Source organism: Phyllobates terribilis, unplaced genomic scaffold (genome assembly GCF_046119375.1).
Source record: "Phyllobates terribilis strain yellow unplaced genomic scaffold, ASM4611937v1 Scaffold_3__8_contigs__length_932513732, whole genome shotgun sequence".
NCBI lineage: Eukaryota > Metazoa > Chordata > Amphibia > Anura > Dendrobatidae > Phyllobates > Phyllobates terribilis.
The window spans coordinates 130,353,379-130,371,779 of record NW_027362763.1 but is presented as its reverse complement, the minus strand read 5'-3'; the positions used below and the strand labels follow the sequence as shown (position 1 = coordinate 130,371,779).

The following is an 18,401-nucleotide window of genomic DNA, read 5'->3' as shown; positions in this document are numbered from 1 at the left end:
AGCAGGCTTTTACCATCCAATCTGAGAGCAGCATGATGCAGGGGCAATGCTTCACTTACTGGGCTGCTTGTTGAGATTTCAATAAAATCAGTGTTTTATCAGCAGGAGATCATCAATAGAGGACTAGTTTTCTCATGCCAAGTAGTCCCCCTGCTCTAACTCCGCCCCTCAACACTGATTGGCAGCTTTGTGTACACATAGGCAGAAAGCAGCCATTCAGTGCTGTGGGCGGGGTTACACAGAGCCCAGCATTCAGAGAACTGAGAGATCTGAAGGAGAGAATACCAAACAGAGAGAAGTGCGCCTAAACAGGAGCGCAACTGGGGGCACGGTGTGGATGGCATAGGAGCAATAATTCACAAGCAGCAAGCAGGATGGCTATTGTGACGAGAGCTGGCACCAAAAGCAAGACCAGTGACACCCATCGGACTGGAACGCTCCATATAAATGTAGAATTAATGGCATTTTTTGTACTCTGCAGTGCAGAGGGGATTGGGGACTTCCATACATTTCACTAGAATACTGTAAAAGAGGCCTTAAAGGTGGTAGCAATACTTTATATTGGGAAAACCTGGTGGCAGAGTCCCTTTAAGACTTGGTCAAAAGCCTCACGTGCCACCCCACGCAACCTCTGATTAATACAGACCTCAACTTATCAAAAAAATGGAGGTCTGTACTAGTCACATCAGATGCCAGTAGGACTGGGTCTTCGCCCAGTTTTGACCATAATTCTTCTTAAATCCGTTAAATGGACCAGTTATATGAAGAATTTGCTGGTACATTGCTTAAGCTGTGTAAGCTTACCCTACTGTGCAGTGTGCTGGATTTAAGACCCAGGGCTTTGCACTACAAATAAAACCTCAAAAGCGAGAAAACAAAGCAATCTCAGAAACAAGATTTAATATCAATGTGTTCTCTTTCTTTCAAAGCCTTCGATAAAAAAACCCCACATAAATATTCAAAAACACATATAGGATGTCAACATCTTCATACAGCAGCATTGTTTAATAAACTCAAGGCAAGAAACCAAGCCTTTTCTTATAGCTCTCACTGACCGAAAAGATCAAAAGGCAGACGATAAATAATGGAAATGCATTCTCTGATGCCATGGAGGGATTAAAAGAATGAAAAATAGCGCAAAGTCCATTTTGTCCCCCATTTCTCAAGGAAGAAACACAAAGAATCAAATATTAGGTCCTTCAGGAAAGAGAAAATGTAATAATGTGCCGTGGTTGAGTGCAGCGGCACCAAACTCACTAAAAATCACTGCCTTCCCAAGGTACCATACTGAGAGACCAAGATTTTGTACCTGCAGTAGGAAAGGCAATATCAAAAATTTCTACAGAAACCATCAGCAGTGGTCAAAATAAGATCATGGCCATCTCACCCCTACCTCAACGAGTAAGAAGCCTACTAGACAAAACATAGAGGCTGATTCATCAGTTTGCACCTGAAACCTGGTGTAAAACGGTTAAAAATGGTGAACATTTTGAAAAACTTAGCAACTGTGCCAGCTTCACCAATTTAATATTATTTTTTTAAAATATGTTAGCGGGGCATGAACGAGCGCAGCCCGACCAATTTATCATAATTTACGTCACACAAGTTGTGTAAATAAAGACAATGTTGCACTCTAGTACATTTTTGCCGCTGGTGCACAGCAGCTAGAGGATGCACCAAATTCTTTAAAAAGGATTGGACAAATGCTTCAAGGGGTTTTCCGACTCTATGTCACTGCAGACTTGTGAATTCTCACAGCCTGCGAACTGCGAGGATTCTCCAGTGCCAGAGCCAGGAACATTGGGTGCGTGACCGCAAGTATGCGATTTGCATAAATGTGGTCACTTGCCGACTAGATGGGTTTACATTAAGCGAGGCTCGACGCGTCTAGTTGGAATGTGGCCGAAAGTATGCAAACTGCGCACTTGCGGTTACATGACTGTCCACTCCCAGCACCAACAACAGAGAATTCTGACAGCACACACTGTGAGGGTATAACAAGTCTACAGTCACTGCAGACTTCTAACTGAAGGCCGGAAAACCCCTTTAAATGCAACAGGGCCGGATGTGAAATAAATACATCATATATTCACCTACAAAAACAGGGCCGTTCTTGCTATGCCGGCGCCAGGTGTCTGTTATGTTACGTGAACGCTGCAGCCTATCAGCGCTGCAGCCCGAAAGAAATCACATGACATAATGGCTTTTGAGTGTTGGCAGACGCAACGCTGACATTGCTGAAACATCGCCAGTCCGGAAGGTGATTATTTGGCGTTTTCACTTTACATGAAGGCCTCTTGAATTCATGAAGCAAACATCCTTTAAGAGGTGCATGACTCTCAAACAATTTGGCACAAAAAGCCACTCTTGATGAATCGGCCCATAGACGCAGAATGTTTATTCAAATATTTTGCAGCATAGCTTCAGCAGTGCCAACTCCAGTAAGGAACAACAGCCAAAGTATGAGATTTCACATCCTCCATGAACAAAAACCCGTCTAAATAAAAAAGAAATCCAGGCATCATCCTGGCCACAGGTGACAGTAATCCCTACTAAGCTGTGCACAGTTGGATCAAAGTGGGAATGGTATAAGAATTTGTACTTATTCGGTGGTGAACCCTCAATCATTGGCTCTGTGGAGATCTTCTGGTGAAGAGGTACTTAGATGTCTGCAGGAAAAGGTCTAGACAACCATTATTCTTCTAGAGATTTTCAAATCTACCTCGACATATAATATACAGCATCAAACATCTTTGAGGACTTCAAATTCTGCACTGATGATAGTCACTGCCTTTCAATATGTAAAAGTCATCCTTTTCCTGTGGAATCTAGAGGACAACATATCTGTCATCTTGCATCCTTGTAAGAAAAAATAAAAATATGACAGCAAGTGTCTATCCTATATATTTTTTTCTGCTTTTTTATATGGATTGGAAGAAAAGAAACATTTTTTGAATAACTTATGAAAGTCTCAGCGTTGTGTTCCCGTGGTAGAATCAAGCAACTTCTCGCGAAGCCAACATGGAGTTGGGAGGACAATGAAGCAGTTTCCCCTATAAACTGTGATTAGTGGCCGGCCAATTGTTCTCGTTTTTTTTATATTTTTGTCTTGCAAAAATTGATACGGCGCCTTGAGATGACGGCGGGAAAAAGACATGCATGGCAGTTGGAAACCTACTTTGATGAGGTATATTCAAGATCAAACATTTTAGAGGTTGTTGAATTCTGGGTTTACAAAGTCTTTAAATATAGAAAACAAACCCTAAATACGGTGTTAAGCATCTCTAATGGGAATAGTAGTTAAACTTGTGTTTTCTCTTCGGTCAGAACTGCACTCGGAGGTCCAACATTTTTGAAGACTATGCGGAGAGTCAGAACCAACACGCCAGAGGTTAAAACACTTTATTATTCTTCTATAAAATCATTAGTAGAAAATCAGATGTCAAAAAAGCCCAAAGAGGAGAACCACAAACCTCATAGTTGAAGCTACCAATTGACAGGTTTCAAAGAGTACAGCTTCTTACTCAACCTCTTTATGAAGACTCTCTCCTCCTGGACTTTAAGGAAGTTCTGGGCACAAATATATTAGTAGAGCACTAATGATGTGTCTCAAACGTTTACTATTATATTTCAGGGGCACACCACATTATTCTCAACACTCCTACAAGGCAAACAGTTTGAAGGCTTTATAAAAAAAAAAAAGGAGCCAGAAAGAAAGGACAAAGAATGACAAGACATAAATTCTGCAAAAAATCTTTACTGTCCCATCACCTCCAGCCATTCCACGGCCGAATTGTCAAGAAAATAAATCAGTTCTAATTTTAAAAGACAGAACAACTAGGAAAAAAAGACCTCTTGCTATTCTGTAAAGTAGAAAAACACGATATTGTTGTATCAGACCAACAAAGCATACAGAGGAGACAGGATATAAAATTAGATTATGTTGCGGTTCCACCTCTAAAAAACCTACTGTTAGTACAAAATCCTCAATCTCCACTGAGAGCATAATGAGCCTGTACCACTGCTCGCCTAAGAAATAGATGGGAGCATCTGGTAACTGTGCTCACTCTGCTGTCATCGATACTTGGGTGTTCATAGCTCCTTATTCAATGGCTCCATTTTTTTCTTAGACTTCCCAATGACTGTGAACCAAGCCTTGCCCAACCTCAGAACAGTCTTTACTATTGACCTTTAGGCTGCATTAAGTCAAATCCTTCTATTTATCTTCTAAAACCATCTGGGAATCCAGCTCCATATACAGAGATGTCCTCCCTTACCCTTTGGGAGATATTTATGCTATGTGTGTCTTCGTATGGCCATGCAGTGGTTCTGACATGAGTTGTGTCAAGAGTTTTACTAGTATATTAAAGATATTTATTAAACTTGTATAGGGAGAAATTGGAGTCCTTAACCAAATTCTAGTTTTTGGATATGTGTCACCCTCATATTGAGCATAAGAGCATGGCTTCACTATGCATTGTGAATAAGGGCCATGGGAAAAAGAGCTGACAATTGCTTTCTCCGATTTGCTCAACGAACCCCCCACACCCCACACATACTGAGCAGAGGGTGTGATGCCGTCAGTATAAATAGGAAAAAAAAAAGCTTTGTGGGGTAATTAGGCTGTTACTGACTTCAAAGCAACATGACCAAAGTTTCAGACTTTGCAATGCCAAGTTACCAGATATGAATATTAGATTTTTAGTGACAGGTGTAGGAACTACAGATATGGGTGACATTTTCAGCATCTTGGAATTCACGTGCATTGCTGTGTGGCCTGAGCATAAGGCCAAAATTAATAGCGGCCAGGTGGATAAAGTTGTATATGTCATGTCTCCTATGTAAAGAAAGCTAAAATTGTGATAGGAAATATGGTGTTAATATCTTCTGCCTGGGACCTTCAGGGGGGCAAATATCCCTAAGATCGGGGATCTCAATTTTTGGTACCTGAGCCTGCATCTTATTTACCGGCCCCATCTGAGGTCACCAGGGGATGTAGCTGGGAGTGGCTGGTATCTGATAATAGCAGGTTCTGGCCTACAAGCCATGTTCAGTGCTGGGAGATAAAGTGTGCTGAAAGGACTGCACCATTTTCTAAATGGAGTGCTCTCCTTCAAAAGGTCTGTGCCATTTCTATGACAACAGGTCTACTAACTTTCTTTTGTTTAACCCTGTATATACTGCATTGTCTTGTCTCCTTAGTAACATCTCTTATATATTTTTTTATAACCACTGCCTAATTGTTGGATTAAATATATCAAATTTTATAGCTTCGTTCATCTTGTTCTACCACACCCCTGAAGCCTCATGGGGATCAACATAACCAGTAACGGCTATCCAATCAGCCTTTAATAAATGATTGATGGTGGCAGCTCGTATTCTTTTGGCATTTGTGGAGCTTAGCGACCATACAGAAGTATTTATCTTTATCTCTCTCTCTTTATAGAGAGAGGAGTGTGTGAGAGACAGAGAGAGATATCTATATAGATATCTATCTATCTATCTATCTATATATATATATATATATACACACATACACACACACACTTGTGTTGAATTCTCCCTGGATGGTTGCTGGTCAAAGGTAGACCTGGATGTGTATATACTATATGTTCACTATGAAAGCACCCAATAACCAGCCAAGTAGCAATAGTAGTCGTTGTCTTGCCCATCAGTCAGTTGTGTGATTCTCCTGACAATTGGTGGCAGCGGTGGGGTATCTTGCTGACAATGTTTTGCGGCATTTCAGATCTGTGTTGTATAGATCCATAAAATGGCACTTATAGCCTGCTATGGGCCCATTCTGTATATTCATCTATACAGGCGTGTTTTCTTGCAGATTCATAGGGAATCCAATGCCATGATCTGTGAGAATTCCTCAATCCTCCCCTGGAAGCACCACTTATGGATGCAATGTATGGGGTGTCTGTAGGTTCATAATGCAGACCTCTAAGGCCTTTTTGTGTCTTTGCATAGGGTTTGTATATTCTTGAGGACCTAGAGCCCTTCATACCTAATACTTATGTAGAGTTTCCATCCATTACACTTCCCCATGATGGCACCCAGTCAATATATTTCCATATTTGTTTTCTCATCAATTTTAATGTGATAGACACAAACATTAAAACAAAAAAAAAAAAAAGAAAGAAAAACCTCAAACTTTTATTGTATTGTTAAATTTTATTGGAACGACATAAAATATCCATATGGCTTTTTAGTTTGTCATCTCTCAGTAAAAAGTGAGCAAGATGTTTACGGCCATAAATATGCAAAGTGATATGACATCGTTATACTCGGCAGTACTGTAGAGACGCAGCGAGGACATCAAATGTCGTTAGAAATCCTCATAATCAGATGTAATAACAGCTTAAACAAACATCAAATAAAATGCTTTCTTCATTCCATTAGAGGAAGTCTTCAAACTCTACTGAAAGCAGACGACATGGGAATATTAAGTTGTTCTCTCTAACACTAGTCACATTGACGGTCAGATGTTTGTTGGTATAACTTCTGGTGGGGTCAGATGCCTGTGAGCATTTCTAACATGGTGGCTTTTCTCCACAATTCTCTTATCCATTAGTGGCATATCCATACGATAAGCCACCAAAGTCCAACTGGCGGGACTGCAGTATTCCCCCCCACCACCTGATAGAACAAAGTGTCATCACTTGGGCCACACCATCTCTTGGCAGCTTCCACCATGTTCACCCCTAGACTATTTGGTCTCTTAGAAAGGCTAAACAGGGGATGCACTTTCCTAGGGCCACAACCACTTTGTACTAGCAATTGTAAGAGGTCACTATGGTGGGACATTTTTGGAAATCCTCGTAATATTTCACCAATGTCTAGATGGATAAAACCACTTGGGAAAAAATTAGAAATAGCTCAAAACTAAAACAGTAGTTAAACTAAACCATATTGATGGGGTCATCCTAGTCACTCTAATGGGGCAGAACCCATGACGTGGTGTTGCTTCTGGGGTAACAGAGTTGTGAACAAATAGTTTTTTTTTTTAATCTTTGACAATCTTTAAAACTCCTAATTGGAAAAAAGAAAAATGCGATCAGAATGCAGATTGTGTAATAAAGCAAAGGGCAGTACACCTCATTCCATAGCAGAGATAGGAAAGGTGTACTGTCCTGCTTCATCTGAGCATAGCGCAAAAACGGACCTTTGTAATGTATCTGGTTTTGACATGGATGTGTTTTGTACACAAACACCTGCTTTTGTAATGACATTTAAATGTTAGGAGGTCCCAAATCTATTGACAGGTGCCTTTAAAATAAGCCTATTGTTCAAATAGCCCCTTCAGGAATCATAGAGCAAAAGACCATGCACAAAAAAAAAATTTTTTTGAAAATGAACCCGAATGTTACATATAATATTAGAACCAATATATTATAAAAAGATATACTAATGCATTACTTCACCCCATCTTTTATTTCATACGCTACAATAATGTGGAGTTTTCAGGTACCAGATCTCCTATTTTCTGTCAGGTTGGCTATATTGAGAACAGTATAGAACAGAGGAGACGCTGAGCTCAGGGATACAAAGTTTTATATTCTCTGCTTCAGAATTTTCATGCTGCAAGAATTCGTACAAAAAGCATACGAGTCCTCCTTCTTCAAAGCAGGACTCAGGCTTTCAATATGAGTGGGTGGGGAAGCAGGACTCACAGGCTTTCACTATGAGTAGGCAGGGAAGCAGGACTCACAGGCTTTCACTATGAGTGGGCGGGGAAGCAGGACTCACAGGCTTTCACTATGAGTGGGTGGAAAGCAGGACTCACAGGCTTTCACTATAAGTGGGTGGAAAGCAGGACTCACAGGCTTTCACTATGAGTGGGTGGAAAGCAGGACTCACAGGCTTTCACTATGAGTGGGTGGAAAGCAGGACTCACAGGCTTTCACTATGAGTGGGTGGAAAGCAGGACTCACAGGCTTTCACTATGAGTGGGTGGAAAGCAGGACTCACAGGCTTTCACTATGAGTGGGTGGAAAGCAGGACTCACAGGCTTTCACCATGAGTGGGTGGAAAGCAGGACTCACAGGCTTTCACCATGAGTGGGTGGAAAGCAGGACTCACAGGCTTTCACCATGAGTGGGTGGAAAGCAGGACTCACAGGCTTTCACTATGAGTGGGTGGAAAGCAGGACTCACAGGCTTTCACTATGAGTGGGTGGGAAGGACGACACACAAGCTTTCTTTATGAGTGGGTGTGGGAAGCAGCACTCACAGGCTTTATGAGTGGGAAAGCAGGACTCAGGCTTTCTCTATGAGTGGGTGGGAAAGCAAAACTCATGGTTTTCCCTATGAGTGGGCATGGAAGCAGGACTTAGACATTCTTTATAACTGGGAAGGGAGAAGCAGGACACACAAGCTTTCTCTATGGCTGGGCGGAAAAACTGTACACACAGGCTTTCACAATGATTAGGCAGGGAAGCAGGACTCACAGGCTCTCTCTAATAATGGGTGGGAAAGCAGAATAGACAAGCTTTCTCTATTAATGGGTGGGGAAACAGGACTCAGGCTTTATAAACGAGTAGCTGAGCAGCAGGACTCAGAAGCTTTCTCTATGAATCCTGACAGCATTTACATGAAAATACTGAAGGAAATCACAGTAAATTATATATTCCTGAGCTGAGAGTCTCCTCTTTATACCACAGATAAGAGACCTGGCAATAAGATGGCACAGAGGTGACATGTGTAATAGTGTTAAACAAAAATTCCAGTTATGTTTCCTTTTTTCATAAATATAATTTTTTTTAATAAAGAAAAGATTTATTACTAATGAATGAACTTAAAGGGAAACGTTCATCGGATTCAAGCTGCTCAAACCAGAGGCGGCACGACTCCGACACAGGCGGCACGACTCAGACACAGGCGGCACGACTCAGACACAGGCGGCACGACTCAGACACAGGCGGCACGACTCCGACACAGGCGGCACGACTCCGACACAGGCGGCACGACTCCGACACAGGCGGCACGACTCCGACACAGGCGGCACGACTCCGACACAGGCGGCACGACTCCGACACAGGCGGCACGACTGCAGCCAGGTATGCAGATATAGGCATTTCAGAGTAAATATACTTGGAAAAGCGGTCCAAGAACCAGCGTCTCCTCTGACTAGTCCAAGGCGGGTTTTCAGCCACCTTCTCCACACCTCGATCACTTTGATTGACAGGTCTCTCTATGTACAAATATAGGCAGAGACCTGTCAATAAACTAGAGCGCGGTGGGGAGAAGCTGGTTGGGAATTTGCTTTGGACTGGTCATCCGAGATACATAGTCCCCGGACGGCTCTTCAAAGTCAGTTTCAGAGTAAAGAGTAAAACATTGCACAGCCAGGCTCTGTTTTATGCAGTCCATCGTTAAGGCTACATGGATCTGCTGATCGGTTACCTTTATACCTCTTGTAATTTTCTATATAGCTGGGTTTTCCATGCAGCCAATTATTGTGTGGAAAAACCACGAACTTCACTCTACTGTTGGGAGTTTTGATGCAGTTATTGACTGTACAGGTATTACGGGTAAAACATATCTTTGTAACATGTTTCAGCATTTGTGGTAAAACACGTGGGGTTGAGCCCAAAAGGCATGATAAGGGATGAGAGGTTTGGTACTGTGGTTAGGTATTTGGAGGCAATTAGAGTCCATCAAAGGGAGGCAAAGTAGATGGACAAAACACGTAGGGTCATAAAATGAAAACAATGATCAGTCTGGTGTTATGAAAACCTCCTATTTAATTGCAACCAGATTAGAAAAGGGATTAGGGATTCCTATCCGGAGGTCACTTAGGATGTCATTGCACTGATTTATCTACAGCCAACGTTTAAGACTAGAAAAGGCAGAGCTAAAGGTTCGGAGAGCAGGGTGTGTTCCCCTGTAAGACATCAGTAGAGAACCTGCTTCTGCTTTGTATCCAGAATCATGAAGTTCCTTGGCAATTTCTTCGACATTCCACCTGGCATCCTCAGAAGCGGTTAGTAAATGGTTAATCAGAGGCGGGTAGTAGATGGTGCCGATGCACTTTACCAACAACTTGGCATCCAGAAGCAGAGAAAGGATTTCAGAGTCACAATTCGAGGCAGTGACCTATAAAAAAGAAAAATAAACCCATGTGAAAAAATGGAAGATTGCACATTTTCTTCTTTATGTACCGCAATCTACTGGAAGGAACAAGATAAAGCTGAGAAAGAAAAGTCAGCTATTTATTGTAAGAAATCTCAGCTCCTCGCGTGAGTCAGATCATCCCACTGCTAAAATGTAACGGAGCAGGCCAAAAACAAGATAAAAATAACCAAATCACTCAAAAACAAGAAGTACGGTACATGCCAACTGCTCCACGGGGACCACACATAGAAAGTTCCCACTAGGTATTATACAGCACATTAGAATTTGATCACTTGCCCTTGGTCCCACATTCAACCGGGAAAAAAAATTAAATCATTTGTGATTTATTTGCATTTTCCCTCTTCATAACACCAGTCTTGTCATATCCAGTCTTTTTCCCTGTGGAATAATCCCATTAGAATTCAGGTAAAGGTTCCCATAAGATCAACACACTCCACTCCTCTGATCATCATGACCATGATGAAGGACAAATGGTCCTACTTTTGTCCAAATTTGATCGGCACTTAGATGAAGTCTTAAAGGCGTATTCTGATCAATGAGACCCAAGTGTATCTCGAGAATGGGGCCCTGACACACACTGGTGTCAATGGAGAGGTCATGGGACTTCCCATCTAAATGAAAGGAAATTCTCACCGCCTCTCCAATGCCAGCAACGTACACCAGGACCCCATTCTCGAGCCAGCTGAAGATCCCATTTGAGGAATCCGCATCTACTATACGTTAAAAGGTTTATCTAGTACTAGTTTTTTTGTTACTCTGGGTCTAAAAACTAAAAAGGCAGGTAGTTGCTAAGTACCTGCTTGTTCTACCCGGTGCCAGCTCAGGGTTTTCACCGACTATTCCTGCCGGAGAGTCAGCAGCTCCATGATAACAAGCAGCTCTTCCTCTTCCGGGCTACTCTGTCGACGTCATGCTGATTGACAGCCGGATCCCCGCAGTTAGCTGGCTGTCAATCAGCATGACATCGACGTCCTGTCAACAGAGCAGAGGGGAAGAGGAGTCACTGCTCTGTCGACAAGACATCAGCGGAAGCAGATCAATCGCGGTCTGAGACCGCTCTGTGCCAACAGAGGTTGGCGCTGGGCACAACAGGTAGCAACTACCTGCCTGTTTTGTCTTTTTTCATCAAGGGCCTAAAATTTATTAGTCGTGAATAACCCATTTAATGGCATATCTTGGTGATATGCCATAAGTGTAAATTAGTATTCTTAAAGGGTTTTTCCAAAAACAGTAAATTTATCCTTATTCATAGGATAGGGATACCTTACTGCTCGCTTGGGATCCAATGCCTGGTTTGGTCGTTTGGTGTCACTAATTAAGGGAGAGTATAAAATATTTATCTTCCTCCTACTACTAATGTAACACTGTTGCAGTAATTTTTTGCTTGGTATTGGCGACCACTCATTGATTACATACAGTCTGCTGTAGCAGGTGGGGGTCACCGTCTATTTTTTTTATTTTTTTTTATTTTTTAGGTGGTCGTTCTGAGGGGAGTGTTTCTGATGTGTATTTTTAATCATATGGCTGTCTGGGGTTTTGAATGGTGAGAAGTTGTGGAGTGGGGGCACCATTTTTGTTATTTTCAAGGTGCAAACCCTTGCGGTCAGGAAGGGGTAGCTTATCTCAAGGACTCTTAGGACCACCATGACTTTTCTGTGCCTCTGGTGCCTTATGTTTGCTTTTACTTTCAGCCTCTAGTTTACCTACATGAGTCTCATCAGAGTTACTTTGTGTGACATCCTGAACATTTCGATTTTTTTAGGGAGCTTTTAAGTTTTTAATAATTACATAGGTTGAAAAAAAAGACCTAGGTCCATAGAGTTCAACTTTTCTCCACCAATTATACATTTTGTTACTAAATAAATGTTATTTTTTATGTGAGATTTCTAAATTTTTTAAGCCAATCCCCAGTGGTCCCAAAATCTATAGGACTGCTGAAGAAAGGTGAACACTGTGCTGTACTATTTCAAGTTTCCAGCAGTCTCATAGGACAATGAATAAACTGAAGGTCAAGCATGTGCACCTCCGATGGGTTCTGGAGGTGGATTCCCAGGTTCTAAAGCCTCATTCTTGTGATCACCATTCTTGGGGATTCTATCAGACGGACACCCAGCAATTAGCATGTTAACCCTCTATCCCAAGCATGGGGAATAACTTACCATTTAGTGAACAAGGCTTGGGATCAGGAGGATGAGGGCCTTAAACATCTGACTCAAGATGATCAGACAAATAATGAACATGGCATTGAGAAGATTAATGACCCAAATGAAAGACGGAGCATGCTGGAAAAAAGTTTCATATGGAGTCAATCAAATACTACTGGCTGCTAATAATATCAATGCAAAGTACTAGTACCAGGGCAAACTAAAAATGTTACATATAGAAAATGGAAGGTGGTAAGAGTCAAACTGGGATTTTATTATTAAAAAACATTTTGACCATGTGGATATTTTGGTGACCAACATGTTTCACAGCCACATTTTTAGCATTAGTTAATTATAAAGCAAATTAACCTATCAGATTGTTAAAATGAGCGTCGGAACAATGCAGAGAACATGGAGGGAAGACACACAAAGCAAGATGTTACCCTTGGTCAGATTTGAACCTAGAAAACCAAGTATATAAGTTAGCAGTGGTAACTACTGAGCCACTGTGCTGCCATACATGTGTTAACCACTGAGCCATTGTGCTGAGATGCCTTAAAAACACAAGTGCAACGACTGAGTCACTGTGCTCTGCAGCCATATCACAAGCGAGTGCTAACTACTGAGATATTGTGGGGTGCAGCCTTAAGACATAAGTGGCAGCCACTGAGCTACCACATAATACATGACTGCTAACCACTGAGCCACTGTGCTGCACTGCTATATAAGACAAAGTGTTAACAACTGAGACACTGTTTTGCTACAATAATACAAAAATGGCAATTACTTATATAAGACACGAGTGCTAACCATTTAGCTGGTATGCTGCTATACAGTGGGTACGGAAACTATTCAGACCCCATTAAATTTTTCACTCTTAGTTTCATTGCAGCCATTTGGTAAATTCTAAAAAGTACATTTTTTTTCTCATTAAAGTACACTCTGCACCCCATCTTGACTGAAAAAAAAAACAAATAGAAATTTTTGCATATTTATTAAAAAAGAAAAACTGAAATATCACATGGTCATAAGTATTCAGACCCTTTGCTCAGACACTCATATTTAAGTCTTATGCTTTCCATTTTCTTGTGATCCTCCTTGAGATCGTTCTACTCTTTCATTGGAGTCCAGCTGTGTTTAATTAAACTGATAGGACTTGATTTGGAAAGGCACACACCTGTCTATATAAGACCTCACAGCTCACAAAGCATGTCAGACCAAATGAGAATCATGAGCTCAAAGGAACTGCCCAAGGAGCTCAGAGACAGAATTGTGGCAAGGCACAGATCTGGCCAAGGTTACAAAAGAATTTCTGCATTATTCAAGGTTCCTAAGAGCACAGTGGCCTCCATAATCCTTAAATGGAAGACGTTTGGGACCACCAGAGGTCTTCCTAGACCTGGCCGTCCAGCCAAACTGAGCAATCGTGGGAGAAGAACCTTGGTGAGAGAGGTAAAGAACCACCCCAAGATCACTGTGGCTGAGCTCCAAAGATGCTGTAGGGAGATGGGAGAAAGTTTCAGAAAGTCAACTATCACTGCAGCCCTTCACCAGTTGGGCCTTTATGGCAGAGTGGCCCGATGGAAGCCTCTCCTCAGTGCAAGACATATGAAAGCCCCCATAGAGTTTGCTCAAAAACACATGAAGGACTCCCAGACTATGAGAAATAATATTCTCTGGTCTGATGAGACGAAGACAGAACTTTTTTATGATAATTCTAAGCGGTATGTGTAGAGAAAACCAGGCACTGCTCATCACCTGCCCAATACAATCCCAACAGTGAAACATGGTGGTGGCAGCATCATGCTATGGGGGTGTTTTTCAGCTACAGGGACAGGACGACTGGTTGCAATTGAAGGAAACATGAATGCGGCCAAGTACAGAGATATCCTGGATGAAAACCTCTTCCAGAGTGCTCTAGACCTCAGACTAGGCCAAAGGTTCACCTTCCAATTATACAATGACCCTAAGCACACAGCTAAAATAACAAAGGAGTGGCTTCAGAACAACTCTGTGACCATTCTTGACTGGCCCAGCCAGAGCCCTGACATAAATCCAATTGAGCATCTCTGGAGAGACCTGAAAATGGCTGTCCACCAACGTTCACCATCCAACCTGATGGAACTGGAGAGGATCTGCAAGGAAGAATGGCAGAGGATCCCCAAATTCAGGTGTGAAAAACTTGATTCATCATTCCCAAGACGACTCATGGCTGTACTGGCTCAAAAGGGTGCTTCTACTCAATACTGAGCAAATACTGAATACTTATGACCATGTGATATTTCAGTTTTTCATTTTTAATAAATTTGCTAAAATTTCTACATTTGTTTTTTTTTTCCAGTGAAGATGGGCTGCGGAGTGTACTTTAATGAGAAAAAAAATGAACTTTTTAGAATTTACCAAATGGCTGCAATGAAACAGAGTGAAAAATTTAAAGGGGTCTGAATATTTTCCGTACCCACTGTAAGTGGCAGCCACTGAGCTACTACATAATACATGACTGCTAACCCCTGAGCTACTGTGGTGCGCTGCTATACAAGACAAGTGTTAACCACTGAGACACTGTTTTGCTGCCATAATACACAAATTGTAATTACTGAGCTGCTATATAAGACACGAGTGCTAACCACCGAGCCACTGTGCTGTGCTACTATATAAGACATAAGTGTTAACCACGTGCTATGCTGCCATATATGAGAAAAGTACTAACCAATGAGCCACTGTGCTATCAAAAAAAGATGAGTGCTTACCACCGAGCCACTGTGCTGTGCTACTATATAAGACACAAGTGTTAACCACTAAACCACTGTGCTATGCTGCTATATATGAGAAAAGTACTAACTACTGAGCCACTGTGCTACCACATAAGACAAGTGCTTACCACTGAGCCACTGTGCGGTGCTACTATATAAAACAAAAGTGTTAACCACTGAGCCACTGTTCTGTGTGGCCATATATAAGACACGTGCTAACGTCCCCATTATTGTTCTGCTTATGGTATAAGAGATAACTGGTCATCTAATCACCAAAAAAGCCCTCAAGTGCTTAAGTAACATATTCTGAAGAATATTAATACATGTCTTATAGCGGGACTACCTGTATCTATTAAAATTAATCTCCGTATTTGAACTTAGTTCAAAGCCCCGCAGTTACTATTAAGCAGAGGCGGCTATTTTTACTATTTTTAGTGAATTCTTCAGGCGTTATGTTTTTTTCTAATGCGCACAACTTGCTCGTTGCCCTACTTTATCATTCGAGGTTGAAAGGAGAAAACATTAGGAAAATGACTGTTTGGTGGCTTAACATATAGGAATTGTACCCCAAGGTGCTTTCAAAGCCTTTGTCATTTGCCTCTTTCTCTCCCACAGGATTATAGCAAGGAAATAAATAAGCCTAGTAATTACCATTTATTTCCAAAAACGGATTAATTCCTCTACAAACTCCTAAGGGTTGCTGATATTAGATTTTTAATGCATTTTGTTTGCAAATGTTTTAGAAGTGAGATTTTAATAGCATGCAAATTATCCCAAAAACAAAATGACAAACTCACAGGTTGACAAAAGTGCTCATCATTTTCTTAACTTTTTTTTCCCTTTAGGGTAAATTTAATGAATTAAACATTTTAAAACTTTTTTTTTTTTTTTTTTCTGTGGAAAGCTTTCATTGAAATCAGGACTTGAAACGCGTAGGTTGAGAATGAAAAGGCCTTCCCCACAGGTATAAACTCTTCCGGACACAGTAATTTAAGTGGAAAGCTCAATGATACTTATTATTAGCGGAGTTTTATAGCATTAGTAAACCAGGACCTTCTTTGGATATTTAGGGAATAACTGCAAAGGATTAGGTCGACTTAATATCAAGTTTACACTTTTTATGGTTAATAAATGCAAAACCAATATTGTCGTTGAAAATAATATATTTTATTTCATATTCACTTGGACAATTTGGACATGGTTTACATTTACATCATGGTCTTTTCTTCCCTTCCAATAACGGGAACCGGTCAGGTCCCTGATGACTATGAAAACACCCACAGTACAATTTAGAACATGAATCTAGTCCCCAATAATGTGTCTGATACCTGAAACAATAGCTATTATTATAAAGACCTTTTAATGCCAACCTCTGCCTAACCAAATGAACAGATGTAGCTATTGTTAACTCTTTCTGGACTGCCCATGGACTATAAATGTCCAGGCGGTCCACACTTTACTCTGCAGTGACATTCTAAAATGTCAATGCAAAGTAAGCACCTTGCACAAGATTATGAAGCTGTGGGGGTGGGGAGCTAGCTGTCAGACAGAGCCAGACTTCTTACTTTTTTGATTTCCGTATACACAACCTCAATCAGCACTTGGGTATACAAATTAGGAAGCAATAACAGCGTTTTTTCCTCCAGACCCAGTGACCATGTGATCGCTGGGTATAAAGAGGGAACAGGAGCTTCTGGGTCCTAGGAGACCTATGCAGGCAAGAAGCTGAATTTCCACTGTAACTGGGGCCAATATAAAAGCCTCAGTTTCAAGGGAAATCAGCAATAAAAAATATGTATTGATATGTTAAAATGTCACCAAAGGTCTTTTAAGACCTCATAGGGTGGCACTGTGTGAAATAAATTAAAATATAAAAAGCAAAAATAAAAGAAACAGAAATAAGACATTGATCAGTGGGGGTCTGACCGCTGGGGTCTGCATCGAATGGCAGAAAGGGGCACTTTTAAACCCGTTAGATTATAGCAGCAGTATACATGCTCAACTTGCCGCTTCATTTATTCCCTATATCTTTAGTCAGGGTTAGATATTGCCATTCTTAAAATGATAGTCCAGGGGGACTTCACAGAGACGAGTCAGAAACATTATTGGGAATCTGGACTCATATTCTAAACTGTACTGGTGGCGATTTATGAGGATTCAGGGACCTGGGAATTTCCCTTTAAGAAGGGTAAAACAGGTTACAAGCTGTGGTCGGTCATTTAGCCAACAGCTATTCCTCACGCTTCCTCATAGACATCCATGTTGGGCTTGGCCGAATATGAATACGTTTTCAATGGGGAGAAGTGAGTAAGCAGTTACCAAACTCTGTGGTGGTATCTCATCTCTCATGACAACAAAGGATCAGGCATGTGTAAATCCAATATGCATGATCCTAATTTTCTCTGACATCGGTCATAAAGGAAGACTTGGGTCCCCCTCTTACATACCAGATAGTCAACTAGCTTAGCTAACAGCCGTCAAACAGGTAAGGGCATCTGAAAAATGTCAGCTGTTTCAAAGGTTTTATTTCTACAAAATATTTAGCTAATATAAAAGATAGAACTCCTATCAAGACCGTTAAAGGGAATCCGTGATTTGGATCAACCCTACTAAGCAGACTATATGAGCACGTAGGTCACAGAAAGTTGAATAAAATGATGCCTTGATATCTGTGATCCGAAATCTTAATCCAAAGAAATCCACATTTTTCTTAATATGCAAATGAGCTGTTAAGATCTATGGGCCGGACACAGATCTCCCTGAGAATCAGTCTCCAAAGCATATATTAAATGAAAGGAGAAGTTACCAGTGTGAGACATGTAATGACTGACAGTCTGCTCTACATGTGACAGACTATTAACGACTCCTTTCAAATAAAATAAGTTCTGGAGGCAGATTCTCAGGGAGATCTATGTCCAGCCCCTAGATCTTAACAGCTCAATTACATATTAAGAAAAATGTGAATTTCTCTGTAATAAGGCATCAGATTGCAGATATCAAGGTATCGTTTTATTCAGCTTCCTATGACCTACATGCCCATATAGACGGCTTACGAGGGTTGATCCTATTGACAGATTCCCTTTCAATTTTTCTACATTCCATAAATAACTCAATGAAACATCAACAAGCTTGTTCTCTTCTTTTGCGGAGCGATCTGTAGTTTTTATTAGTACTAGTTTGATACTATATTAAACTTTTGGAGTAAACTTTTTACTCTATTTTTATTGGGGAAGCAAATTGACCAAAAATCAGTATTTCGGTAATCTTTTTTAAAATTTTTGACAACCTGTGTATGTTCAGGAAGGAATCAACGAACTTCAAGATGGGTTTTTCGGCTCATTGAAAAAGAGAGAAGAATCACT

The 18,401-nt window shown here is 41.0% G+C and overlaps 1 protein-coding gene across 2 annotated transcripts in view; it reads right to left on the bottom strand.

Annotated features, from left to right (window-relative positions):
- Window positions 1–9,733: 9,733 nt before the first annotated feature.
- NBAS (NBAS subunit of NRZ tethering complex) overlaps window positions 9,734–18,401 on the bottom strand; it is a 760,680-nt gene continuing 752,012 nt past the window's right edge. For both annotated transcript variants that reach the window (XM_073674140.1, XM_073674141.1), the window contains exon 52: window positions 9,734–10,103. In XM_073674140.1, the coding sequence (XP_073530241.1) occupies window positions 9,828–10,103 (276 nt within the window). In that variant the 3' untranslated portion in view covers window positions 9,734–9,827. The remainder of the gene's footprint in view (window positions 10,104–18,401) is intronic.